The sequence below is a fragment of the Conger conger genome, chromosome 12, assembly GCF_963514075.1.
Source record: "Conger conger chromosome 12, fConCon1.1, whole genome shotgun sequence".
Taxonomy (NCBI): Eukaryota; Metazoa; Chordata; class Actinopteri; order Anguilliformes; family Congridae; genus Conger; species Conger conger.
The window spans coordinates 23,140,206-23,167,093 of NC_083771.1; the positions used below are offsets into that span (position 1 = coordinate 23,140,206).

The 26,888-nt window shown below is 40.6% G+C and overlaps 2 protein-coding genes across 4 annotated transcripts in view; one reads left to right on the plus strand and one right to left on the minus strand.

Moving 5' to 3' along the window:
* Nucleotides 1-6,469, minus strand: part of si:dkey-247m21.3 (5-hydroxytryptamine receptor 4) — a 121,756-nt gene extending 115,287 nt beyond the window's left edge. For all 3 annotated transcript variants that reach the window (XM_061263230.1, XM_061263232.1, XM_061263231.1), the window contains exon 1: nucleotides 6,332-6,469. The gene's annotated coding sequence lies outside the window, so the exon portion shown is untranslated. The remainder of the gene's footprint in view (nucleotides 1-6,331) is intronic.
* An 11,745-nt stretch (nucleotides 6,470-18,214) lies between these two features.
* LOC133142317 (putative cytochrome P450 120) overlaps nucleotides 18,215-26,888 on the plus strand; it is a 44,472-nt gene continuing 35,798 nt past the window's right edge. Inside the window, exons 1-6 of the mRNA XM_061263469.1 lie at nucleotides 18,215-18,641; nucleotides 22,746-22,823; nucleotides 24,131-24,215; nucleotides 24,715-24,750; nucleotides 25,410-25,549; nucleotides 26,261-26,384. Of these exons, the coding sequence (XP_061119453.1) occupies nucleotides 18,452-18,641; nucleotides 22,746-22,823; nucleotides 24,131-24,215; nucleotides 24,715-24,750; nucleotides 25,410-25,549; nucleotides 26,261-26,384 (653 nt within the window). The 5' untranslated portion in view covers nucleotides 18,215-18,451. The remainder of the gene's footprint in view (nucleotides 18,642-22,745; nucleotides 22,824-24,130; nucleotides 24,216-24,714; nucleotides 24,751-25,409; nucleotides 25,550-26,260; nucleotides 26,385-26,888) is intronic.

Consider the following 26,888-nt stretch of genomic DNA (forward strand, 5'->3'; position numbering starts at 1 on the left):
GGATTAAAATCATCTGCTAAATGCCTAAAATGTAAAATGTAAATGCTAGTGGGTTTGCCTCTGATTTGGCACAATTTTAGATTTAGAATCACACAATCAACATCTGGTTAAAGTGTACATTCTCAGATTTTATTAAAGGGTATTTTTATACATTTTGGTTTCACCATGTAAAAATTACAGCGGGTGTTTATACCCCCAATTTCAGGGCACCATAATGTTTGGGACACTTCCCAAGTGTTTGTGATTGCTCAGGTGTGTTTAATAGCCTCCTTAATGCAAGGAAGAGCGAGTTCTCAGCAATTAGTCTTTCCTCTAGTCTTTCGATCACCTTTGGAAACAATTATTGGTGTGTATCAACATGAGGACCAAAGTTGTGCCAAAGAAAGTCAAAGAAGCCGTTATGAGACCGAGAAACAAGAATAAAATGCTTTGAGACATTGGCCAAACAAAAACAACTGTTAGGAACATAATTAAGAAGAAAGAGAGCACTGGTGAGCTTGCTCATTGCAAAGGGACTGGCAGGCCAAGGAAGACCTCCATAGCTGATGACAGAAGAATCAGATCAGAAACACTCTTCAGGGGCCAGGTGTGGATTTCTCAATGACCACTGTCTGCATAAGACTTCTTGAACAAAAATACAGAGGCTACACTGTAAGATGCAAACCACGGGTTAGAAACAAAATCAGGATTTGCCGACAAGTACTTAAGAGCAACCACAGTTCTTGAAAAGGGTCTTGTGGACAGATGAGATGAACATTAAGTTATATTAGAGTGATAGCAGGAGTGAAATATGGAGGAGAGAAAGAACTGCCCAAGATCCAAAGCATGCCCCCTCATCTGTGAAACACGGTGGTGGGGGTGTTATGGCCTGGGCATGTATGTCTGCTGAAGGTACTGGCTCAGTTATCTTCATTGCTGATATAACTGCTGATGGTAGTAGCAAAATGAATTCTGAACTTTATTGACACATCCTATACTATCCTACATGGCAATGACCCCAAACATACTGCTAAAGCAACAAAGAAGTTTTTCAAAGTAAAATAAAATGTCAATTATTGAGTGGCCATGTCAATCAACTGATCTGAACCCAATTGAGCATGATTTTCATATGCTGAAGAGAATACTTAAGCGGACAAGCCCCCAAAACAACAAAATACGAAACATGACTACTTTCTTTTGCATAACATTCTGTGTTCCAAATATTATGGTGCCCTGAAATGGGGGGGACTACCCACACTGCTGTAATTTCTACATGGTGAAATCAAAATGTATAAAAATACATGACAATGTGAACTTTAACCACATGTGATTTTTTTTATTACGAATTTCATTTAATGAGTAAATGTAAATCTAAAACTTACTTGTGGAGAAAAGAGGCAAATAAATACATGATGGGTCTTTGTCCCAAACATTATGGAGGGCACTGTAAGCCTGTGGACATGGCATAAGACTATATCGCAGCTCTCTGCTGACTACAGCTCCATCTGTTTACAGATGTAATTAGCTGTTATACGAGTCCTATAACAAGGGGTGTCATCAGGGATCTTGGGGCCTATGAAAAGGTCTCACTTTGGGCCCTACCTACCAAGAATCCTGTGTTCCAATATTTTTGAGACACAACCACACAAACTTCAGTTCTCCACTGTCGCAAATTTGCCATTTCCAAATCCGAGAGGACATCTTTACAAAAACGTGGATACAGTAATTGGAAGAGAGCGCTTGAATAAGACCGTGGTTTCCTTAAACATGCCTCTAGTGTTCCTCACGCTAGAGCGATGTCTGCATGGTAGGAATACCAGCGTCGCTCAGGTGAAATTATCCTGCAGCTACTGTTCATGAGCTAGCTCTCTGTGGGCACCATCAGGGGGATGGGGATGAGGCAGGTCTTTTAATTAGGCTGTTTCATGACACCATTCAAAAGATCCCAAACACACAGAAATTGCCAAATGCATCCCTGAAAACGCTAAATACACACTGAATGTCATTCAAAACAAAATAACTGAAACCCTTGCCAAAATGGTTTTTAAAAGATATCAGGGCCAAATACGAGGAAGCCGACTCTCCTGGACTTTGCAGGGCATCAAGGGTCGGTAACTGTGCATGATTGACTTGAGTCAGCTTGATACTGAACATGTTGTGAGCTGAGAATTAGGTTCAAACTGATTCTAATAACTTGGTTCTAATTTTTGAGATTCATAAATATATTGTTAATAGGGCACTAAATGCATGTGAATTGTTATACAAAAATACAGTTTAAAAGTATTAAAAAGCGATTTAAAAGTTTCATCTGCTTAGAGCCCATTCACTTTGACGCTCAATTTCTCAAAACTCTCAGAACGCAGATAGAAACTTCTCATTCTCAGCTCATGATGTGCGCAACCAGATTCTCTCTCATCTCTCCGACCTGAGATACAGTGCTGACGATTTAGTGCCTCAGTGTTATGATGGCGCTTCAGTGATGTCTGGGGTCAGGGGCGGTGTGCAAAATGTTGGCAAGGACATTCCGTATGTGCACTGCTACAACCAACTCCACTTGGCAGTGGTACACGCGATGCAAACAGAACCTCTTGCATTACATTACATTACATTACATTATTGGCATTTGGCAGACGCTCTTATCCAGAGCAACATACAACAAAGTGCATACCCATAACCAGGGATAAGTGCGCTGAAAGACCCAAGAGGGAAGTACAATTTCAATTGCTACCCGTACAACAAAGATAAGGACCAGGCCCTAATTTATTTATTATTATTATTTTTTTTAACAAACAAATAAACAAACAACAAAGCAAAAGTGACCAAACTTAACTATCCAAATACTGCTTACCTAGCCAACTAAAAATACTGAACCACAAAGTAATTCACAAAGACAACAATTAAGGTTCACAGGGAGGTAGGGAGGGGTGGGGAGAGGTGCTGCTTGAAGAGGTGCGTCTTCAGTTTGCGCTTGAAGGTGGGGAGAGATTCTACAGTTAATAAATAAGTTAATAAGTTCTTTGAATGGTCCAATTGATTGAATAGTTTCTTTCACAGACATTATGTTACACACAGGTACAATACTCCCACACTCAGAAGGCTATGAGAGATCTGCTGGACCAGCCATCATGATGTCACCAAGTCCATTGTTAACAATGAGGAAAGTATCATGAGTTTTTAGTCTGAGGTAGCAGAGGATGACAATGCTCCTTTAGATCTCAGTACAGAGGTGTGTGGTCTCTTGATACAACTAAACAGACAGCTAAACTTCTCCTCCATGTGCTTGGTGTGCTGAGGCCAGCCAACTCAATTCTGCAGTCACAAACAGTGGATATGTCCATTGTAGGGGATGTGGTGACTGGAGACATTGAAGGAGATGAGATATGACTCGTTCTGGGAGGAGCATTTCTCTCAATGTGGAAATACCAGTTCTCCTAAGAGGAGAAGGACAACTCACAGCTTGACAATAGTGTTGCCTTGTCAGTTATTGGGCATGGTGACTCTAGCACTCAAAATCAGTCTTTTAAAAGACCTATGTTTAGCATTCTTGACAGAGCTATTGTGGAGATGGAGACAAGATTCTCTCAAATAAATGTTTATTTAATGAGGGCCAGATCATTTCTCCTGCCAAAATCAGCATCTCTTGACCACTCTCTCATGAAGACACTTCAGGTGCTTGCAGGCACAGAGCTAAATAGAATGAGCTTGCACAATGAAATTGCTGTGGCGAAAGTAATGTTGCTCAATAAGCTGCCCACTGATGCAGACCTTTCTGCAGTATGTAAGAATTCTTGTGCATTCTATTCTATTGTAGCCTACTGAAGACCCAAACCAAAATTTGCTCACAAGGTTCCATCTCTAGTTCATCATGCAAATGCACATCATATAATTAAAATTATTTAATTAAAATTAAATAATAATATTTTTCACAGGCTAATGGCCCCAGACCCCCCTACAACATTGGATGCTGTAATTGTATTCCTTTTATAGGTCTAATTTATGGAAGTGGTAGCCTTATTATCATTTAGCATACCATGCAGGTCGAGTCTAGTTACTGTATTATTGTGGCAATAACTAGGCTAGTAGTTGAAGAAGAAGAAATGTAAATCATGCCTATGTGCTGAGTTCCTAAAGGATTCTTAAATAATCACACCAGCAAACAATGGTTTGGACATTTGAAGATTCACACACTTAACAGGGAAGTATATTCTTCTTCTTTTTTTTCTTTTTTTTCTTCTTCTCCCAGATACAGATTGGAAATAGCCTACAGTTAAAAGCTAGCAAATTATTTTCTGGACTTTTTAAGAATTCAGAACAAAGCTGTAACTCCTGTGGCTGGATGGATGGAATGCAGCGGAGAATAACAGGACGGAAAGTAAAGAAAGGAGTGTCATGTGTCAAACACTTGTCGGGACTTGAACTGAGGGCACAGCAGGAAGCCTAGACAGCTTTACATGTAGCAAAGCAACAACTTCCGTTCTGCAGAACTGAAAATGCACACCCATAATTGTTTTAGTCTAAATTAAGATACAGAATTATACAATTTTGGTGTAAAATGATGTGTCTTGACACATCCAAGTTTTACAGTCATCTTCCCTCCATCTGTACAAGATTGTCTTTGGAGAAATGTTAACACTCCATGTGCTGTATATGTCAGGAAACACCCCAGCCTGAAACTTGACTTGCAGAAAGGATATTGGTATGGCTGCACTACCCATTGGTCTTAAGGCCCATTATTCCGAAACCCAAAGAGTTCGAAAAATGTCCCAATGCAAAAAGCCAACTTGTCCGACGGGCCGTTATACAGAAAAGAAACGCCCATTGCTCCGAAGGCCCGTTGCTCCGAAAACACACACACAGTATAGTGACAGCCGGCCCTGTTCATGTTTCTGAATCAGGGGGCGGGGTTGACGGACGCACTTGCCCGTCGTTGGCCCTTAATATCTTAGTGTATTTTGACGGGCAAACGCGAAGTTACTGTTTATAAAATACTTTTGAGGCTTTGCTTTTTAGTGTCCCCATTGGCTAAAAATATCAAGGCTTTAAAAATAGGTTAATTTCACAAAATAGCTAATCGTACTGTAAACAGGCAGCCATGTCTGACGTAATCATCGGACCGCTGTTGGATCAAGTTAAGAGATAAATACAAGAAAGTTGCTATTTCTGGTGAAGACTAGATAACATTCTCGCAAGTGCTTTTAACATTACACCTATTCAGGCGCATTAGTAGGCTCATAGGCTATGTAATAATCATGCTGTCGAAGCTTGACGATGGAGATTACTGGGAGATATCTGCCTCACGCTCAGGAATTTCAATGGGTATACTAGGTGTCACATTGTATCTTGTATTCTGTTCATTTTTATTATTTTAATTTCTATATTTTTTAAGCCAATGGGCACACAAAAAGCAAGGATTTTGTAAACTATCTTCGCGTTTGCACGTTAAAATACATTAGGATATTAAGGGCAAAAAACGGTCTATTTTCGGAGCAACGGGCCTTTGGAGCAGTGGGCTTTTGTTTTCGGAATAATGGGCCGTCGGACTAATGGGCTTTCCGCCCAGAGGGAAGTTTTTCGAACTATTGGCGTTTCGATATAATGGGCCGTCGGACCAATGGCATGGCACCACAATAGTGGTGTTTTAATAATTTGTTATATACAAAAAGTATGAGCATAGCAGCAAATTGAATGACAAAACCATCTTTTCTTCAAGTAGTGGACATGCCCATAAGTTGCCTTGTTAATAACCACATAAATAAACAAAATAGCCTACATTGCCCATATATAGCCTACAGTTTAGTTAAAGAACAGAGCACTTCCTCGTCAATAGCTTTACATTCTCAGGCATTTCAGATACAGATTTATTTTGAACGATATATTAGCCAGATTATGTATAAATAATGCCACAGCAAGTTAACCTAATTAACTGAATGTGCTGCTCAGAGTGAGTGAAATACAATAAAAGAGAATTAAAATAATTTGAAATATGAAAATGTCTAGTTCAATTGCAACTCTCTCTGGAAAAGAGCGAATGTAATGGTAACGGGGTACGCGACGCCTAAAACGGCAACCGTTATAGAAAAAAAAGAGTAAATTACCCATATCACGAGCGCGCATGGAATTTTAAACAGCCCTTTAAAAAATTAAAATAAAGCCCTAAAAGTATTGGAGTTTTTAAAATCCTTTAAACATTTTTACTGTATGTTACTAAAACGTAATGTAGCTAGTGAAAGTGAAAGATAGTGGAAGTGGGCTATATTTTACAACTCCCCTTCAAAATGATTTGACCTATTTCTGACAGCGCGCTAAATTGCATAGTTGCAAGTTATGCAAATCCGAGATCAACTTTACTCACCTGCGGGCTCTGCGCCTCGGTTCTCTTGTTCGGATTGAGTTGCTACGGAGTCTCATGTTCCCTCGGAATATTGCCGTAGATTAAAATCATCCGGGAATGGAAAGAAGGTGGCATGAGAGTGCGTATACGTGCGGCCATGGTACCAAAGACAGGTTGCAAGTGAAATGACTAGCCTGTTTGACTTGTGGAGAAATAGTAGCTTTCTTTTGCGGAGGTGTGGGGACCACCAGTACGACCGATAAAAGGGAAACAGCAGCGACACCCCGCGGCAGAAAGGAGACAAGCGGCTTTAATAAGTTTATTTTACGTATTCCGCAATACAGATGATTATATATTCATTTTGCTTATTATTAGAAATGTCAAATTAGGAACGCATAATTACCGTTATGAAAATTGTGTTCAAGGTAACAAATATCAAGGCTTCCCGGTGTTGCAATAGTTTCCCTCCACTGACACGTCTTGCGTCTAATGTTCTGTAAAAATGAATGTCTGTATCCTATGCCAAACTATAAATATGGTCTCCTTCAACGGCAAATTAATTTAATAAATATGATCGCACGTAATGCTGCATTGACAGCACTTATCCGGCATTTACGCAACAGATCGCGACAATAATGCAGTGAATTAATGAATCGATTGCAATGAACGCGAAGAAAAACTTTTTGTTTTGCCGTCGCATTCCTGTGGCAGACTTATGAGCAACGTTGAGATTGTTGGACTTGAATTGGCAGGATGAATGCCGAATAAAGACAAACGAACCTGTTATTTCGTTCACTCGGAATATCAATCAGCTGTCGACGCACACAGAATGTAGATTCATGGAAAGCGAAAGACAATAATTATAAGGTGAAGAAGGAATTACTGCTACAAAAGATAAACAGGAGAACGAGGGTAATACGAGAATATGGATCCCGATATTTGATCGTTTTAAGTACATTTCCCTACATTAATAAATATCCTACTCCATTGGTTCGGAAACTTGGACCTGGGGGGCCCATGTGTATGCTGGTTTTCGTTCCAAACATAATTGCAATCTCAGAATTTTAACAAGCAATTCATTTGGCTTAATTAGGTGATTCATGTTTAGAGGGGTTGTGTAAGCAACATTATGTCAGATATAGCTGTGCATGCCATGAAGAATATAGCTTATCGTGCTATATTGCAAGCAACTGCATACAAATAAGTAAATTGGTAAATGATCAAATTAAAGCCTGAGTTCAATCAATATGCTCCTGACTGGTGAAAGTGTGGACACCTGCCTACTAAAAACTAACCAACCTTGGTTATAAGACAATAACCAAAATATGAGCATATTGATTAACTTCAGTCTTTCAATAGACCAAAACATGTATTTATGTTAATGTAATGGTTCGCAATATAGCACTTGGGAATGTCATACTTCATTACATGCATATAGCTATTTCTGACATAATGTGGCTTACACAATCGCTCAAAACATAAAGCACCTAATTAAGGCAAATTAACTGTGTGTTAAACTTCTGAGATTGCAATTATGAAAACCAGCAATCAAATAAACAGAACAGTAAAATTACAAATGGAACATTAACAAAGTCAAAAAACAAACAGGAAAATGTCCACTTGCAAAGCATTATGGGAACTGATAATGTTAATCTCCAGCTGTGGTTGCCACAGTATGTAACCCAGAAAATTATGGCATGTACCTTTTTCTTTCCTTTTCTTTTTTTTTTGGTGTAGTGTATGCAGTGCAGAAATGTTCTTGTCAGTTCCTAATCCAAATGAATTACTATTGAGTTGTTCTAGTTAGGCAGTTTACTGTAGAAAATTCCACATAACAGACATAATGCAGTTTAGAATTCACAAGACAGGAAACTCTGCCCCAACAGCAGACAATACTCTGGAAAGGTATGGATAAGCCTGATAGGAGGGGGAAAACAAATTTTACTCATGACTAGCGGTGGTGTTTTAAGCTGACAAAAGCAAGCAGGATTTAAATACACACGGGCACATAAATCACTCTATAAATAGGTATACTGTAGCTAGCAAGTCATGTCCTGGAGCTGTGTTTACAGTAGTAAATAACACAGCTCCTCACAGTTTAGCAAAAACTGGTGCATACAGAACACGCACTACTCTTATTATTTGACTCTACACTCTTTGGTTCAGGATGCAATACAGGATACATAGGCTATAGCCTATGTGTTGAATATTTCAATATGTTAAATGGGATGCATAACAAAAGTAATAAACGCAAATACATTTACAACTCCTGCAGAGTTATGTCAAAGCTGTGTACACTCTAGCTCGCAAGGCTGTTTGCATTCTGCAGAGACTCACTGATCTCTATCTGGAAAGTTCTTCCGAGTCACTGAGCACATTCATTAGACAAGCCACATGCTACAAACATCTGTGGGTCTGTTATGCTCCGACATCTTAATTTATTTGACCATATTTCACAATATGTTAATATCATAACTCCATAACAGGAGATTAGGTTTCATAGTCAACAGAAAATGTTGCTTTTCCCTTTAATGACTGTATTTTTTCAACAACAAAAAAAAGGACGGTGTTTAACAAATAACTTCAAATAATGACTCTGTTGGGTGCTCCTTTCCCTTACAGGTTTATAAAGTGAGCTTTTGCTTTTTAATAGTTCATAAAATACTGTTTATCTATCCTTTATCTTCTTCTATTTTGGCTAAGATAGGAGCCAATATCATGTTTTTAGAAAGGTATTCAAAATTCTAAACCAACTCTTCGAGTGATGCCTGCTTGGAGGATGTGGGGGACCGTCACGGAGCACCGTTTTTATAAGATGCAGGACTATAAAAATTGAGTTTATTAGACTACCACTGACCGTTGACCAGAGACTACACACCACCTGTCTGTTGGTGTGCTAACCTAACTGTCGCCGCTTTAGCCTCCTGCTTCGTTTTCTATAGCTTGCTTGTTAACTGTAGCCTACATGTTTCTTAGCTATTGGAAACCATTTAGGATAAGAGTGCAGGTTGCAAGGAAGATAAAAGATCACCCCAATTCCAACGACAGACCATCTACGTGGGATTGGAGGACAGACTTTTAAACCAAAGGCCACTTCCATCTCTAGTGTTGGTTTCCATCTTCCACTGTTTCCCCGGGGAGATCCTGCAACCTGCATGCTTGTATGCTTAGGTTTTAGCTAAAAACCTTAGCAAAACTTATATCTAACTCCTTGCTTAGCTGTGAATAAATGCCTGCTTGCTTTTGACACATTACTGTTGACGCAACTCAAGTTGTGGTTATAGTTGAACTGGTTTTGTGGGTCTGGTAATGCAGGTGGTTTTGGGGTCATAACAGATTGGGGGCTCGTCCGGGATAGAACCGAAGCAGAGCCGTTAAACAACAATAATATCTTGGGGGCTTGTCTGTGACAGAACCGCAGATTTTCGATTTGTTCTGCTTTATTGCTTGTTGCTTTATTGGGGGCTACATGGTACCAGCTTTGCGTTTCGTAGCACGGTTACTTACTTGTACTGCTACGTGTCTAGTTTGTAGTATTAGCTTTCTGGTTCGTAACGGTGTCATTTTGTTGCTTGGTACTACACTGGGTCGCACCCGTAGCACAAGCTTTATGTGGCACTTTGAGGTGCGCTATTTTTTTTTCCAGGATTTTCGATTTGGTCCGCTCTGAGATTAACAGGTCATTAAGGCTAAGGTAACGGAGGGACTGCTCAAACAGTACATTGTTTATGCAGATGCTGATCATAGGCAATCGACCTTTATTAAGACCGAGAGCCCCAAAACTACGGTCCAGGTTGAACTGGAAACGAAGCGTTTAGAGCTGAGAGAGAATGAGCTGGGTGCAAATGTACGCCAAAGGGAGTTAGAGGTTGAAGCAATGCGAGCTGGCAGCAGAGGGAAATTTGATATGAGCAAAAACATTTGCATGAGACTGAGGTGGATAAATATTTCTTCATGGTCAAACGGGGTCGCCATCACACTTAAGTGACCCAGGGAAGCCTGACCGCTGTGTGTGTTGGTGGGTAAAGCCCAGGATGCGTATTCGTCCCTGTCCTGAGAGCAGAGCGTTCATTACGAGCTGGCTAAAGCTGCAGTGCTGAGGGCATATGAACTGGTGCCAGAGACTTCGTAGAGATCGTCGTAGATTAGGCGGTATTGGAAAGCTGATAGCCAGACCTTTGTTGAGTTTGCCTGTGAGAAGCTGAATGTTTAATCGTTGGTGTGCTGCCAAAGGGATTAAAACGTTTTAACAAGTCCGAGATTTAATCGTCATGAAGGAGTTTGGCGTTTATTTGAAAACTATAGACTTGGTAAAATCTATATTGTTCCAGTCATGCACATATTATTCTTGTTCCTGCTGAATAAACATTAGGCAAAACATCTTTATCATGTAGCTGAGCAAAACAACTTTATCTGACTTCTGAGGAACAAACAGACACAAGCACAAATATGATTGCTTAGAGATTATCCCTTAAATGTACATATCTTATGCCCAAGGCATTCTTAACATATGAAGTCTTGGAGTTTGTCCAATAAATATACTATTTGTCATTGGGAGTACAGAAACCTATGGGGGGTTGCTTTTTAATTTTCCCATCAGAGATATCTTTCTTCAAACAAGATTGGATTTATAAAGTATACAGAGTCTTCATTTACAGTCTATATATCATCTTATAGCCCTGTGATGGACTGGCGACCTGTCCAGGATGAATTCCTGCCTTTCACCCAATGTATGCTGGGATAGGCTCCAGCCCCCCTGTGACCCTGTTCAGGATAAGCGGGTTAAGATAACGGATGGATGGATCGATATTCTCTTATAAAACATTTCTTGGATCTGACTGAAAACCCACTTCTTCAATAATCAAGAAACTGAAAGTGAAACCTATGTAGTCAGTAGACATACTAGCGGCTATGAAGCTGAATGCAGAGTAATCAAGAAGATACACCCCCTCCTGCAATGGAGCATTCGGGCTCCCGGGAGAATAACAGGTGTATAAACTTCTGCACTCAAGATGCTTTGCACATACTGTTTATGTTCCTAGACTTGGTAGGGATTCAATCGACATTTGTCCTTAACTTAAACTAGCAATTTAAAGCAGTTTAATTTATTTGTTAATTCTTTAACAAAGGATTTGGCGTGTTCAGTAATCTCTAAATTAGCTCACCACACTAATATAATAAGGATACATTTTGGCTGAATACAAGTATTAGTCTCACAAGTCTCTCTCTGACAGCCAGTTTTGAATCTTCTCACAACAGATTACTTTTTATAAATTCTAGATCTGTGTCATGAGCTCATTAAGTGTGCTCAACAGTTCTGTGGTCGTCACAATCTTCACAAGACTGCTACTTTGTTCTCATGAACAACACTTCCTGCACTCCAAACTGCCCACTGGGACAATGAGGCTCTGCTGATTGATTGGACTGTTTCCACCTGTCAGCCAATCAGCAGGAGGTATACTGCAGAGAAACCCAGGGTATGACGTAAATCTATTGACCGGTTGATACAATCTCACCTGTCCATTCTCACGGTTTTGCGTTGTTTGAACTGTTTTAAATTGTTTCATTATTATTGTAAGAAACATTTGACTACACATCCGATCTCATTTAAAACTTCAGGAGGAAATTACATAACTACAAATGTTCAGGAACAGTCTACCAGGTTATTTTATGTACTGTGTCTATGTCTATATATAGAGTGCTCCACATTTAAGTTAACCCCTTAAGTATCGCCTCTTTTCTTGACACAAGCTTAAAAATGACATACCCAAAATAAAATAGTTACTATTCTTGAACCCTTTTGACTATAGGCATAATCCTGGTCTCTTCTGAAAGGTAACCCTGTGGTGTTTGTTTTTTCAAGAGCCAGAATTACTAAAAAACAAAGCTACAGAAGCTTAAACAGAGCGAACGTAGAAGTGTTTTTTCTCACTGAAAAATTGTTATGTTTTTAACTGGATACATTATTATTTCACATAATCATTGTTTCGTAATGAACATAATGAAATGTATCGTTTAAAAAAGATAACAATTGGTTGTTGAATGAGCTTGGGTTTTTTACATGAGAGTGAATGGGGGAAAAGCTCTTTTGCACTCAGCAGCAATTACTTCTGGGTGCTTCACTTCTTATGTTTGCCCAGTTATATACTGTATGCATGTCTATGCTTTTGTTAAGCCAAAAGCCATTTTACAGGATGGGAAGATGGTGAACTGGCACCTTCCCCCATTGCTGTTTTTTGTCTACACAATGGGAAGTGAGCAGGCATGTACAGTAGTGCTATTCAGCGGCCGGGAACGGTAGCGACTAGTCGTTTTTATTTTGTCTTTCCATTTAGCAACGATTTTAACTGTTTTGGTAAAACTCATCTAACCTCCATTCATTCCGTGAGCAACTGTCTAATGAAGTACCAAAGCAGAAGTTTCAGACTTGGTGTACCCTCCCGCCCCGCCTCTTCATCTGTGTTCGAAACCGCATATTTGGCACACTACTCGTACTACATTTAAATGAAAATCAGCCTGAAATTTATGCGGTTTCTGACACAGCCTTTGATTATTTGCTCTGAGAAATTCCCATACTACCATTTTCCCAACTTTAACTACTGACACAAATGAAGACCCTCAAATACCGTTTGAGTGTTTTTTTCTTCCCATTGCAGTGGGGTTTTTGACTGTCACTGAATAGCTTTTTGGAGCTTTTTGAATAGCTTTTTGAAAGTCCTTTCCTTGGGAAAGGACTTTCAGCCTTTCCCAATTAAAAAAAATATCTGTACAGCATAACTGTGGCAGTATCTCTGTTGAAAGCACTAAACAAACAATAGGCAACTCTGAGAATGAGGCAACTCTATAAGGGTTGGGCTCTGGAGTACTGGGGATATATCTGGGTTTTGTTTTCAGCCTGCGCTCGTTTACACCGTGAAAGGATATTTAAGAGCCTCTGAGCTACAATATTCAAAGTGTGAAGGGTGGAACACAGAGAACCTCCAGTCCATGCTCACTCATTAAGCGTAATCATTAATACAGTTATGTGCTCAGAGGCTCGGATGGAGCAAAACCAGACGCGTCTCTGGCACTCCAGGACCAGCATCGCCTGTTCACAAAATATTACATATCTGCCAATTAACAAGGCAATGTCTGAAAGAGGGATTACTCACGAAAGTCCATTTTTGAACTAATTTATCTACCATCAAGATCTAATTTAGCTGTTGTTGGTGTTCCAAGGCGTGTGTGTGTGTGTGTGTGTGTGTGTGTGTGTGTGTGTGTGTGTGTGTGTGTGTGTGTGTGTGTGTGTGTGTGTGTGTGTGTGTGTGTGTGTGTGTGTGTGTGTGTGTGTGTGTGTGTGTGTGTGTGTGTGTGTGTGTGTGTGTGTGTGTGTGTGTGTGTGTGTGTGTGTGTGTGTGTGTGTGTGTGTGTGTGTGTGTGTGTGTGTGTGTGTGTGTGTGTGTGTGTGTGTGTGTGTGTGTGTGTGTGTGTGTGTGTGAGAGAGCCTGTAGTGTAGTGCTTAAGGTAAATGACTGGGACACGCACAGTCGATGGTTCTAATCCCGGTGTAGCCACAATAAGATCCACACAGCCGTTGGGCCCCTGAGCAAGGCCTTTAACCCCTTTAAACCCTTTTGAGAGAGAATAGATGTGGAAAGCTCCATTATGCTGCAACAATGGGGAAAAAAAACTTGCTTTATGTTTTCCGCTCTGGGTATGCTGATAAAACTGCCTTTTTAATACAGCCATGAATAATAAATAATGTCTTTGTTGCCCCTGGTTTTGTCAATTGATGTTCATGACATGACAATTAAGTTCCTTTTATTTCCATACTTGTATAGTGACAACTGCATATCCGTGGGCAAAATGAAAATGACAGGAGCAGAATTTGCAGCTTGTACATGCATAGAAACAGCATGACATCACACAGCGACAAGTGACATCACACAGCAGCAGCTGGTATGGCAACCATGCCATTTGTAAATACAGTGTATACATATATATGTATATACACACAGTAATGTGCAAAAAATTTGGGCTCCCTTGGTCAAAAAGCTTTTACAATAAATATAAATAAGTGAACAGAAGCAAATCTCTAAACATTAAACTTGACACATTTCTTCACATTGTAAAGCAAGACAAGATGTTTTTACGTAAATTTTTACGTTTCAAGATTTAAAAAAAAAAAGGTAAAAGGCCCTGTGCAAAAGTTTGGGGACCCTGTCAGTTAGTGCTTTGTAACTCTTCCTCAGGCAACTAACAGCTTGTAAATGCTTCCTCTAGCGAGCTATGAGTCTTTAAATAAATAAAAAATCATTTATAAACAGTAAAAAATAGAAGTAAAATTTGCAGAAAGGCCTCATACCATTTAGAGTTCAGGTTTGCTTTCGATCACATACAGATTCTTTTTTTTCTCGCAATGAGCATGCGGTCAGTGCTCTACAGGCTGCGCCACCGAGACACCCATACAGATTCTTTTTAACAGACATTTAAACCAGGTGTGCCCAAATTTTTGCACACCACTCTATATATGCACAGGATCAATATTTTAGGATCCAAGTATGATTAAAAACAGTAAAATATCCAGTATTAATTAAACTCTCGTGCATATGAGTTCAATCAGGGCTATATGTATTCTGTAAGATTTGATTTAGCATAGAACAGTTTACTATGCGGCACTGTACGTTAAATTAATTTGTTAAAATTGAACACTGGAAATGATCACTCTGTATTGACTAGTTGGGATATTCGGTTATCTATTCTAAAGTAATGGATAGGCGTATCAGGCACTCAGAACAGGGGATCCAGATGTGAGACCCAGACTGGAATTATTTTGTAATAAAAGTCTTCTTTATTTTCTGGTAGCAGGTTAAACAGGCGAAGCTCAAAAGCCAGCAAACAGATGCAACAAGGATCAGGCAGTTCATAATTGAAAGTTCAGGCAATAGGTCGGAATTCCAGCAAACAGGTGTATCAGAGGTAATCCAAAGAGTAGTCGAGGTCACAGGTGGAAGGGTCGAAAACAAGATGGGCAACAAATTGTAGGAGTACTCAATCAACGGGAGGCTGTCCACCCAGGAGGCTGGAGATTTCTCCACCAGGCAACGGTCTTTTCCAGTTCTTGACTGAGACTGCCCGTTGGTTTGCGGGTGGTAGCGAGAGGAGAGTTGGGGTTTGACGCCGATGAGTGCGCAGAAAGCTCTCCAAACCGGCTGGTGAACTGAGGCCCGAGGTCCGAGGTGAGCTCCAGGGGAAGGCTGTGTAGGCGGAAAATGTGGAGGACCAATAGTTCAGCAGTCTCCTTGGATAACGGGGGTTTAGGTAAGGCGATGAAGAGCCCATACTTGGAAAACTGGTCGACCACTGTCATGACAATGGTCACGGCCTTGGAAATGGGCAGACTGGTTTTGAAGTCCAGTGCCACGTGGGACCATGGCTGACGTGGAACCGGGAGCGACTGGAGGAGTCCCTGGGGCTGCCGATTTCCGGTCTTCCCCCTGGAACATGAATTCAGCCGTATCGAATCTGACGGTTGGCCACCAGAAGCGGCGACCCAGAAGAGCCAGTGTGCGGCTAGCCCCAGGATGACAGGCAAATCGGGAAGTGTGGGCCCATTCCAGGACTTGTGGGCGGACAGCTTCAGGAACGAACAGGTGGTCGGCAGGTGTGTTGTCGGGAACAGGACAGCCCCTCAGGGCTTCTTCTACCTCACTCACTATGGGGAACTGAGTGGCGGCGACCAGGGTACTGGCAGGCAGGATGGCAGGTTCTTCGTGTTCTGAGGAGGTGAGTATAGTTGGGAAAGGCATCAGGTTTCACATTTTTGGAGCCAGGCCGGTAGGTCAGGGAGAAATTAAAGCGGTTGAAGAACTGCGGCCACCGGGCCTGGCGAGGGTTAAATCTTTTGGCCGACCTCAAATACTCTAGGTTGCGGTGGTCAGTCCAGACGATGAATGGAGTGGTGGCCCCCTCCAGCAGATGGCGTCACACACAGATGCAGAAAGCTGAATCAGAAAATGCTATGCCAGAATCCTGATGGACCAGTTGGACAGTCAAAGAGAGACACTGTAGTGAACCCTTATTTTAACTACGGTTGATTGATCAGTAAAAACATTATGCTCTCAAATCAGCTGTGTTTGGAAGTTATTATTATTATTATTATTATTATTATTATTATTATTATTAGTAGTAGTTTTTAAAGTATTTTTAATTATTTTTATTATTCAGTGACACATTGAATTTGGAAATGAGACATTACCTATGCCTATGTATTGTGTACTAAAGCAGATGAATAGGACTAATAAGCAAAGTGAATTACACATTTTCAACATGTTTGTCTTAATGAAATGTTGCATTATTTTGACCAACAGATAGAGATGTATACAAAGACTGCAAATCTAGATTCTGTAATCTTGTGGTATCTGGATCAGAATGATCCCATCTGAAAATAATTTGAAATCCAACAAGATTGATTTCATCTGGGATAGCAAAAAAAAAAAGGATTTCGAAATCTGGATAACTCCAGATCAAGTTGTGAAATACTGTGCCCTGGTCAATGAAACTAAATTTAGACTCATTTGTGAGATAAATAAGAATTCAAAGACAAAGCAAATGACAACAACCTAAACCTGCATTGTGTTAAACACATGTTCATTGATCTTAATTCATCTAGAAGTTGGCTCTAACAAAAAAACACCCAGGAAAACAGAGGGAGGGAGGTTCACCCTTGACCAGGCAGACACAACTGGAGCGTTATGGGTCACAGTGTATTCTGTTTCCAAACTTTGAGCAAGGCTCCAGGCTGATATAAAACCTCTCCCTGTATAAAGAGTATCAAGTGGTATTTTCACCCAAGGAAGGCCCTTAATCCCTCTGACGAAAATAAAATACATAGGCCAGTGTGACACCCTGCTCCACAATGATTCTACAACAAACAACAAAGACAAATTAAAATGTTATTCAAATATTACACATGGTAATTACACAGGCTGCTAAGGGGACTGCCCCACCTTACATACAATCCTTGATCACTCCCTACTCCCCAGCTAGACCACTCCGGTCTGCCAGCTCTGGTCGCCTTATGGTTCCCTCTCTATGTGCACCTGGCGGTCGAGCTGCACGTTCACGCCTGTTTTCTGTTCTGGTTCCTCAGTGGTGGAATGACTTGCCTACCACTGTCAGGACAGCAGAATCCCTCCCCCTATTTCGACGCAGACTCAAAACCCACCTTTTCAAACCCCCCCCCCCCCCCAAAAAAAAACATTGCACTTATGATGACGACTATGTTTAGAACAGCATTCCATGTGTATTTTCCTAGTTCTGGATGTGATGCTTTGACTTATGGTAGAACCTATGCACTTGTAAATCGCTTTGGATTAAAAGCGTCTGCCAAATGACAAAAATGTAAATGTAAATGTAATTTACCTGTTATTCTTTTTTATTCTGTTATACTTTTTTTGTAACAACTATGTAATTTTGCAATCATCATACCAATCTGTCCATATGAACAGGAGATTGTATTTAACAGCCACTGCACTCCGGACCTCCAGTTTATAGGCTACTGGTTTTCCAGCACAAGCCCAAATGTAGCCTATACAGAGGTTATATAGTGTCAATATAAAACCTGTTAATTAATAACTGCATGGTGAAAGAAGTGAGCATTCTCTCGTTTTTAAATGAATTGCTACAAATAAATTCCGATTCCTTCCTCTATCTTGTACTGTAGGCTACATACGACTTAAAACAAATCCACATTAATACATACCACAAATGAGTCAGGATACAATTCACTGAGGGCGTTTTGACTAGACTAACCAGACTATTCTAGTTCAGGTTAATGTTCATAGTTACGCTGTCATGGAGCTTTCCTATTGCATACACCTGGTAGTCAGGGGCGGGACTTACAACTCCAGGAAGTAATTATTTTTACTTCGTATTCTTTCCACTGACATCAGGACGAGATAATTAGATGCTGTGCTTGCTTTAGAAAATCCAGTATTTGAGTCATCTATAGGAACTTGAACCTTTAACTGAAATTGAACTGCAAAAAAACAAACAAACCGTCATCGTCACTAGCGTACTGGTATTCCATATCTACTTCATCTTTATAGGCTACGGTAGTATAAACACATACATTCTAATTGTCGCCCAGTAGCCTAGGTTATGTCCAAGTTACCGGGAAGCTCAGGGATATCACTGCTCAGTGACAAGTCGCTAGAATTCTATCGAGATCCGGTGGCTTTTTATGAGCGTCGCATCCAAAAGCATGGAAGCCGTATATTTGAAACCCGGCTGCTCAACAAGTCAACATCTTTCGTGTGCTCGGTGCAGGGGATGAAAGAGCTACTTTGCGGTAAGCTTCTGCCACGGTTCGTCTCTAGCGTGCCGGCTAAATCATTTGTTTTTGTACTGTATTTTCTGTTGTGTGAGTGGACTGTCAGAATAGCACCGCGTTATAATGAATACCATATAGCCTACGTTTCCTTGCGTTCGATGTGATTACAGAGTTATAGGGTAGGTTATAAGAAAATGAATGGGCTACAGCTATTAAGTTCCTCACCACTATGCTATTTTCGTCTGTTATACTGCTCGCTTATTTTAGACGGGTTAGTTCAAATTCAGTAACTTGCTTAATACATTATTTTATAAATGTAACTTGGCTAGTGTAATAGTAGCCACGGTTACATCCATAATCTGTTACACCACACGCATACGTATCATAAGATGCGAGACTCGTGATTAGTTGCCTGCGGTTGGTGACCGACATTCCTCAAGTGAATCAAATGTCGCACTACAAATGAATATCTTTCTCTTCTTGTGGAGTTTAAGTACACATCAAAGGGAAATGTTAAATTCAACTTTTCGAGATTAACCGGCCGGCAAGCAGTGGTGATAAGGAAGTTCAACCTCAGGACAATCTGGAAACTGTAGAATGCAGGTGGTAAATCATAAAAAGGGAATTGCATAATAAACAAATAAGTAAACCTTTAAGCATATAAATAGATTAATAAATAAATGTACCTACATCAATTGACTTGCACTATTACCCTATTAGTTAGCTTCTTTAAATATCTATTCTTAATGGTATTGCATGAGTAAGAAAAACAGTGTGGTGGTTAAGCAAGGAAACAGACAAATAAATGTAATGATGACTGGGTTGCACCATGATCTCTAAGGCAGGCCTGCACACACTAGATTCAGTGAAGTTACATCGTAGACTAAAGGGACTGAAACTAAAGAGGTATATCTTATGGCTTATTATGGAAAAACTAACTGAGTATGCTTGGTGTACATATGGTAATGTATCGGCCATTCAAAGGAGAGAAGCCCATTCTGGAACACAAGCAATATATATACACTCTCTGAGCACTATTATTAGGAACACCTGTACACCTACTTATTCAAAGCGATTATCTAATCAGCCAGTCATGTGGCAGCAGTGCAATGCATAGTCATGCAGATACTGGTCAGGAGCTTCAGTTAATTTTCACATGAACCATCAGGATGGGGAAAAACTGTGAAGAAGTGAGTCCATGGAATGATTGTTGACAGGGTGGTTTGATTATTTCATAAACTTCTGATCTCCTGGGATTTTCACTCTCAACATTCTCTAGAGTTTGCAGAGAATGGTGTGAAAAACAAAACACATCCAGTGAGAAGCAGTTTTGCGTGCAGAAAAGCCTTGTTAATGAGATGTCAGAGGACAATTGCCAGACTGGTCAAAGCTTACAGGAAGGTGACCGTAACACAAATAACCACACATTACATTACATTTACTCTATTGGCGTTTGGCAGACGCTCTTATCCAGAGCGACGTACAGTTGATTAGACTAAGCAGGAGACAGTCCTCCCCTGGAGCAATGCAGGGTTAAGGGCCTTGCTCAAGGGCCCAATGGCTGTGCGGATCTTATTGTGGCTACACCAGAATTAGAACCACCGACCTTGCATGTCCCAGTCATTTACCTTAATCACTACGCTACAGGCCGCCACATTACAACAGTGGTATGCAGAAGAGCATCTTTGAGCACACCACGTGTCAGTACCCTAAGTGGATAGGCTACAGCAGCAGAAGACTTCCCTTTTTTTAATTTTTTTTTTTTTTTTTTTTTTTTTTTTTTTTACATACAAAACCAACAACAAAAAGGGATCTCACAACAGTACACATAAGAGAACACACAATACACAAACAGTAGGACAACACAAACAGTACACATAAGAAAGAACACACAATACACATAGGAGAACACAAACAGTACACATAAGAGAAAACAAACAATACAAAAAACAAAAACAAGAGAGAAAAATAAAAATAAAGAAATGAAAAATGGAGTTCAAATTGTATGAGTAAGATATCAAAAGATGAAGAGCGATGGCAAAAGTAATGTTTCAGAACAGCCTATGTATATAAGAAATAGCTTGTGACCAAATACCTAAAGTTTCTGCTTTCGCTCCATTGACCTTAGCTGTAGATTTTTCCAGAATACAAATGTCATAGAACATCGCGGCCCAGATTCTGATCAAAACAATGGGTCCAAACCAGCTCTTTAAAATTGTTTTTTTTAGCAGCTGTTGAGGCCGTGAGGATGATTCGTTTCTCAATGTATGATGGATTGACAATCGGGTTATAACCAAAGAGTAGAAGGGCAGGGCATGGTGGCACATGTTTAACAAGGATGTTGGCAAGTGTATCAACTAGAGTTCCCAGAGATATTTAACAGAGGAACAATGCCAGAACATATGTAGAAAGTTTCCCACCTCAGAGTTTGAACATCGGTCACAAAGATCGCTGCTAATAAGTTTTATTTTATATCTGTGCGCTGGTGTGAAATACACTCTGTGTGCAAATTTAAAATTAATCAGTTGATGAGCGAGAGTCTTTGAAGATGAAAATACATTATTCCATATCATAGACCAGTCTAGATCAAAGCCTAGGTTGTGTAGATCTGATTCCCAAGTTGTGGTAACAGATAAACATTTAACATTGTAGTGACCTAACTTATTATACATTGAGGAAACAAACCCAGATGTTTTAGCAGAGTGGATAAGGTTTATCAAGGAATGAGATGGGACCGGAGTATCCCAAGGTACTCTGTATGCTTTAAGAGCTGTACGAAGTTGGCGATATAGGAACCACGAGGAACCTGGTAGAGAGTAAGCCTCCTTCAGATCTTGAAAAGAGCGGAGACCTTGTTGATTGAAAATGTCTGTAAGCGTGTGTATACCAAGGTTAGCCCATTGGGGGAGACTAAAAGGCACGGAGCCGGTCTGGATACAGTTGTTGTTCCAAATAGGGATCCTGTCATGAAATTTACAGATGGAATGTCGTTTTTTTTCAATTTGGTACCAAATGGACAAGGTATTTGAAATTATAGATCCCATACCCAACTGTGTGGAAGCAGAAGACTTACGAAGTCAAATAAATAAGTCTAATAAATACCTAATAAAGTCCTCACTGAGTGTATGTTTCTGATTAACATGTCACAAATGAGAAGACCGGTCTTGTCTGTTCACTGTTCTAGTAAAACTGTTTAACGTGTACACACCCCAAACCTTTGACTCCATTTGTAAAACAGGAAGTTTTATTTTGTCTATTTCAAAATCCAAACCGCTTCCTCCCCAGTAGTCTTTGGTGAAAAATGTATACATATTTATATGACTGTTTTATATGACTGTTTTACTTGTGTCTCTGTGTTGAATTCACAGGGTACGTAAATGATCATTTAACCTTACTCTGCAAAACATGAAACATGAAACATGAGATCTGTTTGAAACCCATCGAAGAGTCGCCATGCCTGGGCCTTTATGCCTGTTAAGCATGTTACCATATTACATGCAAATGCATCTGCACAGCAGCTCTCAGATTTCCAGTGGGCTTAATGAGTGACCATTCCTGTAGTCTGCAGTACATATTCTCCTGATCATTCTTTCTTCTGGTCACCCCTTCAATTCATTTACATTTTATTTTTATATCACTGTCACAAAGATACTTTACTGGAGGGCAAAAAAAGGGCAAACACCAGGCCTGAATCCCCAAACAGAAAACACATGAGGTAAAAAATAATAATAATAATAAAAATAAAAAACCTCTAACAGTGGCCAGGAAAAACCTCCCAATGGGAAGAAATCTCAGGAGGAACCTGGCAATAGACGGGGAGTCCATCCTCTGCTGGCCTGCAAGGTGTAAAGTAAAGGTACAATGAATAGATTTCTCATATTTCTGTCACAACAATTCAGATTGGTTGCCTTGGTTACAGTTAAGGCAATAATTAAGCTAGCTGGAAAACTGGAAAGGTGGACAGTACAGTGAGCAGTTCAGAGAAAGCGAGGGACAGGGCTTTCTCCTGGTCATCCTTTCTCCTGGTCACCCTTTCTCCTGGTCACCCTTTCTCCTGGTCACCCTTTCTCCTGGTCACTCTTTCTCCTGATAGTAATGTTCACCTCTTGCCTGTTTCTACAGAGAAATCCTTGATCTTCCAGAAAGACCCCACTGATATCATGCATCACTTGTATGGGGACAACATCGTCACAGCCAATGGTAAGCATCAGCTTGTCTGTCTCTGTCAAAAGGCCATGCAGTCATCCTATTTGCTATTTGTTTGTGTAACTTCACAAGCTAATTGTCATCAGGGTAGCTGCTGTAAATGCTGTCAGCTGATCTGTTAAGGTACAGTGTGTGAATGGACCCCATGGTCTGGAATCAGTTAAGGCTCTGTTCCAGTGTGTGGATGGGCCCCATGGTCTGGTATCTGTTAAGGCTCTGTTCCTGTGTGTGGATGGGCCCCATGGTCTGGTATCTGATAAGGCTCTGTTCCAGTGTGTGTATGGGCCCTATGGTGTGGTATTTGTTGAAGTACTCTTCCACTGTGTCGATGGTGTAATGTCTATTATGGTACTGTTCCAGTGTATTAATAGGCCCCATAGTCTGGTATGTGTTAAGAATTAATGAGCAGAACACACAATTTGGGCATTCCAAGCTGCTATAATGACATGAGAAATGGAGTCAGACAGACATGGTATCACCTAAAACAAAGACCCTCCTGATTTCTGTGGCCTTGCACATTAGTGACCTGACCTAACTGTGCTTTGCTGCTATTGGCTGACCAGAAGGAGTCCATTCAGCTGTTGAATTCAGCTGTCTGTAAGCGCCAAAAAATGAACCAGTATTTTTTTTGTCCTGCTGTTGTTTGTGACTATGAGCAGAATGATAAGTTGCTGTAATTGAATTAGCCCTTGCTGACTCCTCAAAGTCACTCACCATTACAGGAATACTTTCTGCCTCATTCACAATTCCCCCCCTAATCCTAACCCAGCCATTTTGTGTACAGTGTGAACTGTGATGCAAGATAAATTTCCTGTCCAGTTCTAATCAAAGGCGTTTTGTGCATAATGTGTGCATTACCAGTGCTTGAGGGCTGCATTCCTTAATTCTTAATTTCATGGAAGCATTTTTTATTTTTTATTTTTTATTTTTTATTTTTTATTTTTTTTAAATACACGTGCACGTTTTAAATACTTATATGCTCAAACATGAACCTCTATCATATGGGGAGTGGAAGTCATTCGGAAGTGTGAAATATTCTTTAGGTTTTTTTATCACCACTAGATGGTAACGTTGCACAGACAATAAGTGTTCTAAAAGTCATAGTAGAATAACATGGTTATGCAGCTTGCTTGAAGATTACATTTAAAAAATTGGTATATTTATGAGTCTTTTGGTTGACAATAGCATCTTTAGATGGGGCTGCTGTTGTTTTAGACTGTTACTGGCTGCGGTGACTGCCACACTGAGCACAGTTACCGTCCTCATGCGGTGCCATGTGCCTCCTGTCCCTGCTGTTTCAGGTGAGGAGGCCTGTCTGCTCCGACTCTCCCTCACACACCTGTTCACAGGGAAGTGCCTGCAGTCCTCCGCAGACTACGTCAACAGGTAAACTTACGCAGGCTACAGGTAACGTTCATACTCTGACACAGGTCACATGTGCAGCAACCTTCACACTTAACACAGACTAATGTCTATTTTCTTAGAAATGAACACAGACCAAAACGGGGAGGTTATTTTTCTGTTGACGGCAGAAGCGACAGTTCAGCAGTAAAGTCAGGAATGTTAGTGGCTCCAGAGTTTAAAAACATTGAGCATGTCGTGGCTCCAGAGTCATTTAAAAACATTGAGCATGTCGTGGCGTTTAGGTGGCAGGGGGAGTCCTGGGTGAATAATGTGAGCTTGTGATGCTGGATTGTTCCCAAAGTGCCTCAGTTGCCCTCTTGCATTTACAAAATAATATTAGTATAAACCAATCAAATACAGTAAATGAATACTATAATAAAACCTCAAGAGTAGAAATGTGAGTAGAAATAGACTAATAAGAAAATAACATAATTTTACGAAAACATCAATTGTCATGATTAAAGAATGTTTTTCCTTGCAGTGTTTGCGAGAACTGTCTGAAGGGACTTGATAAAAGGTAAGAACCGTGGGATTAAAATGCATCCCAGCACGCACCCCACCTATGTCATCATATTACATAGGGACTTGTCCTGTGGTACTGTGGGCACTGTAGGTCTGTCCCCCAGGCATGCTGCTGTAGGAGTGTGGCTTTTGTTATGTGCTGTTATATCACACTCACATGGGAACTCTGGGTAAGTTCATAAAAATGACTAACCCAGCGAATGACAAGAGCCGGAGAATGCCAAAGTATTCAGTGATTAGAGATTGGGACAGGACTCTCATTTTTATTATTTTTAGTATTTTTATTATTATTATTTTTATTTATTTTTTTCAAGTTACCTGGGCATGGACTCGGTCTATTTTGTGGTTTGGGTTCATGAATCCCATTAGAAAGGTTTTTCAATTTCCAATGTTTGTAAACATCAGTAGTTGAATTTGAGCATTGGGAACAGTGTTTAATTTAGCTCCAAGGAAACATTGAGGAGATATTACTTTTACAACCACATCCAACCAAACTCTTTCCTTTGATTCGGGGTTATCCTAGAAAGGCACCATTCTACATTTTCCAGTACTTTGAACATCCACCAATAGAAGAATGGCATACCTGGTGTCATGCCAGGCAAAAAAAACTTTAGAATTTGCTGGAAAAATGAAAGATGACTTTTTCCTTTCCAGCGTTGGGCTGCTGTCCATCTACCCCCTGTTTAAACAGCTGGGCACGGAGCTGGTCCTGGGGCTGTTCCTCAATGTGCGTGCCCAGGACACACCCGACGTCTTCCGGGAGATCTCTCAGCTATGCACCCAGCACTGGCATGGTGAGGACACTGCCCTGGGGCCCCAACACTGCCCTGGGGCTCAGCTCTGGGGTCACTTCAGTGTAGGCCGGGTTTTAGACCGGGGGTCCCCAACAACGAAGGCTCAGTATTCTTTCCAAACATAACGGCAACCCCTGTATTGTAGCAAACTGTGAATTGTTCTTAATTAAAAATGTCAATGTCAGCTGTGGGATGATTTACACTCCTAATGCAAATTGTATCAAAAATTGCTATGTATGCCACAAAAAAATGAATGTCTTGTATTCACATCCCAGGACTTTTAATCAGCCAGGTCAACTAAAGTTTTCATTTTCCGTAAGGCGCTTTGCAAAGAAGCTGCATTAAACGGATTAACGTATAGGCTGACAGGTGAGGTCAGCAGGATCCTGGACTTCTGGTCATTAGACGCAAACCTTCGGTGGAAAATGTAGTATTCCGAGAACGAGGCAAATGACGACAAGCCTAACTTTCACTTTTCAATTTCAAATAAGGGGAAACATTTCTGGAGGAACTTAAATAACTTTTCCACAGGCTTAACCGGCCAGGAGATTAGTTGTAACAAAACCCGCACGCACAGGGCAGACAACGGACTGAATCTGAGATCTGGTCTAAATCCTGACATTCCTTGCATATCTGCAGCTGCACCAGGGGTGTGGAGCAGGTGCTAGTAGAGACAGCATGTGTGGCTGATACTTCTCCCCACCTCCACAGGGCTCATATCGGCCCCCCTCAACGTTAAGGTTCCCCTCTGGTCCTCCGGCTTCTGCACGGCCATGGAGGCTAAGAACAAGCTGATGGACATCATCCACAACAAGCTGGACTGCGAGAAGCAAGGGTGAGAGCACCACACAGCGCCCCGTGTGGAGTGGAGGGCAAATGCAGTTGTTTCAGTGTTGCACTGTTTGGTCATATTTTACATGCATGTATTATTAAACCATTATTACAGTGGTTAGAACAGTGTAATTACTGTGAAGACACTCATTGCTGTATTTAAATGAATAATATCCTGTTATAGCTGTGTTTCAAGTGATGCTTCCTACTAACACCATAACATGAAGTCCCCACACTTGCTATAAGTGCAAGCTCAAGTCTCACTAAGAAACAGCTATGCTTTGCACTGAAGAGTAAATATTCCCAGACTTGTAATTGGTGAGATTAACTAATGCTTTGGTTTTCTGTAATATGCATGTGCATACGTTTACATTTTACCCCTCGAGCAAAGAACAGACTCACAGGGTTAAAGTGTTGCCATAATTCCATCACACCATCAGAGGCTGACAGTTCCGCAGGTTTCAGGTTACCATCAAATTGGCTTTAAACTGATTTATACTGATTGATA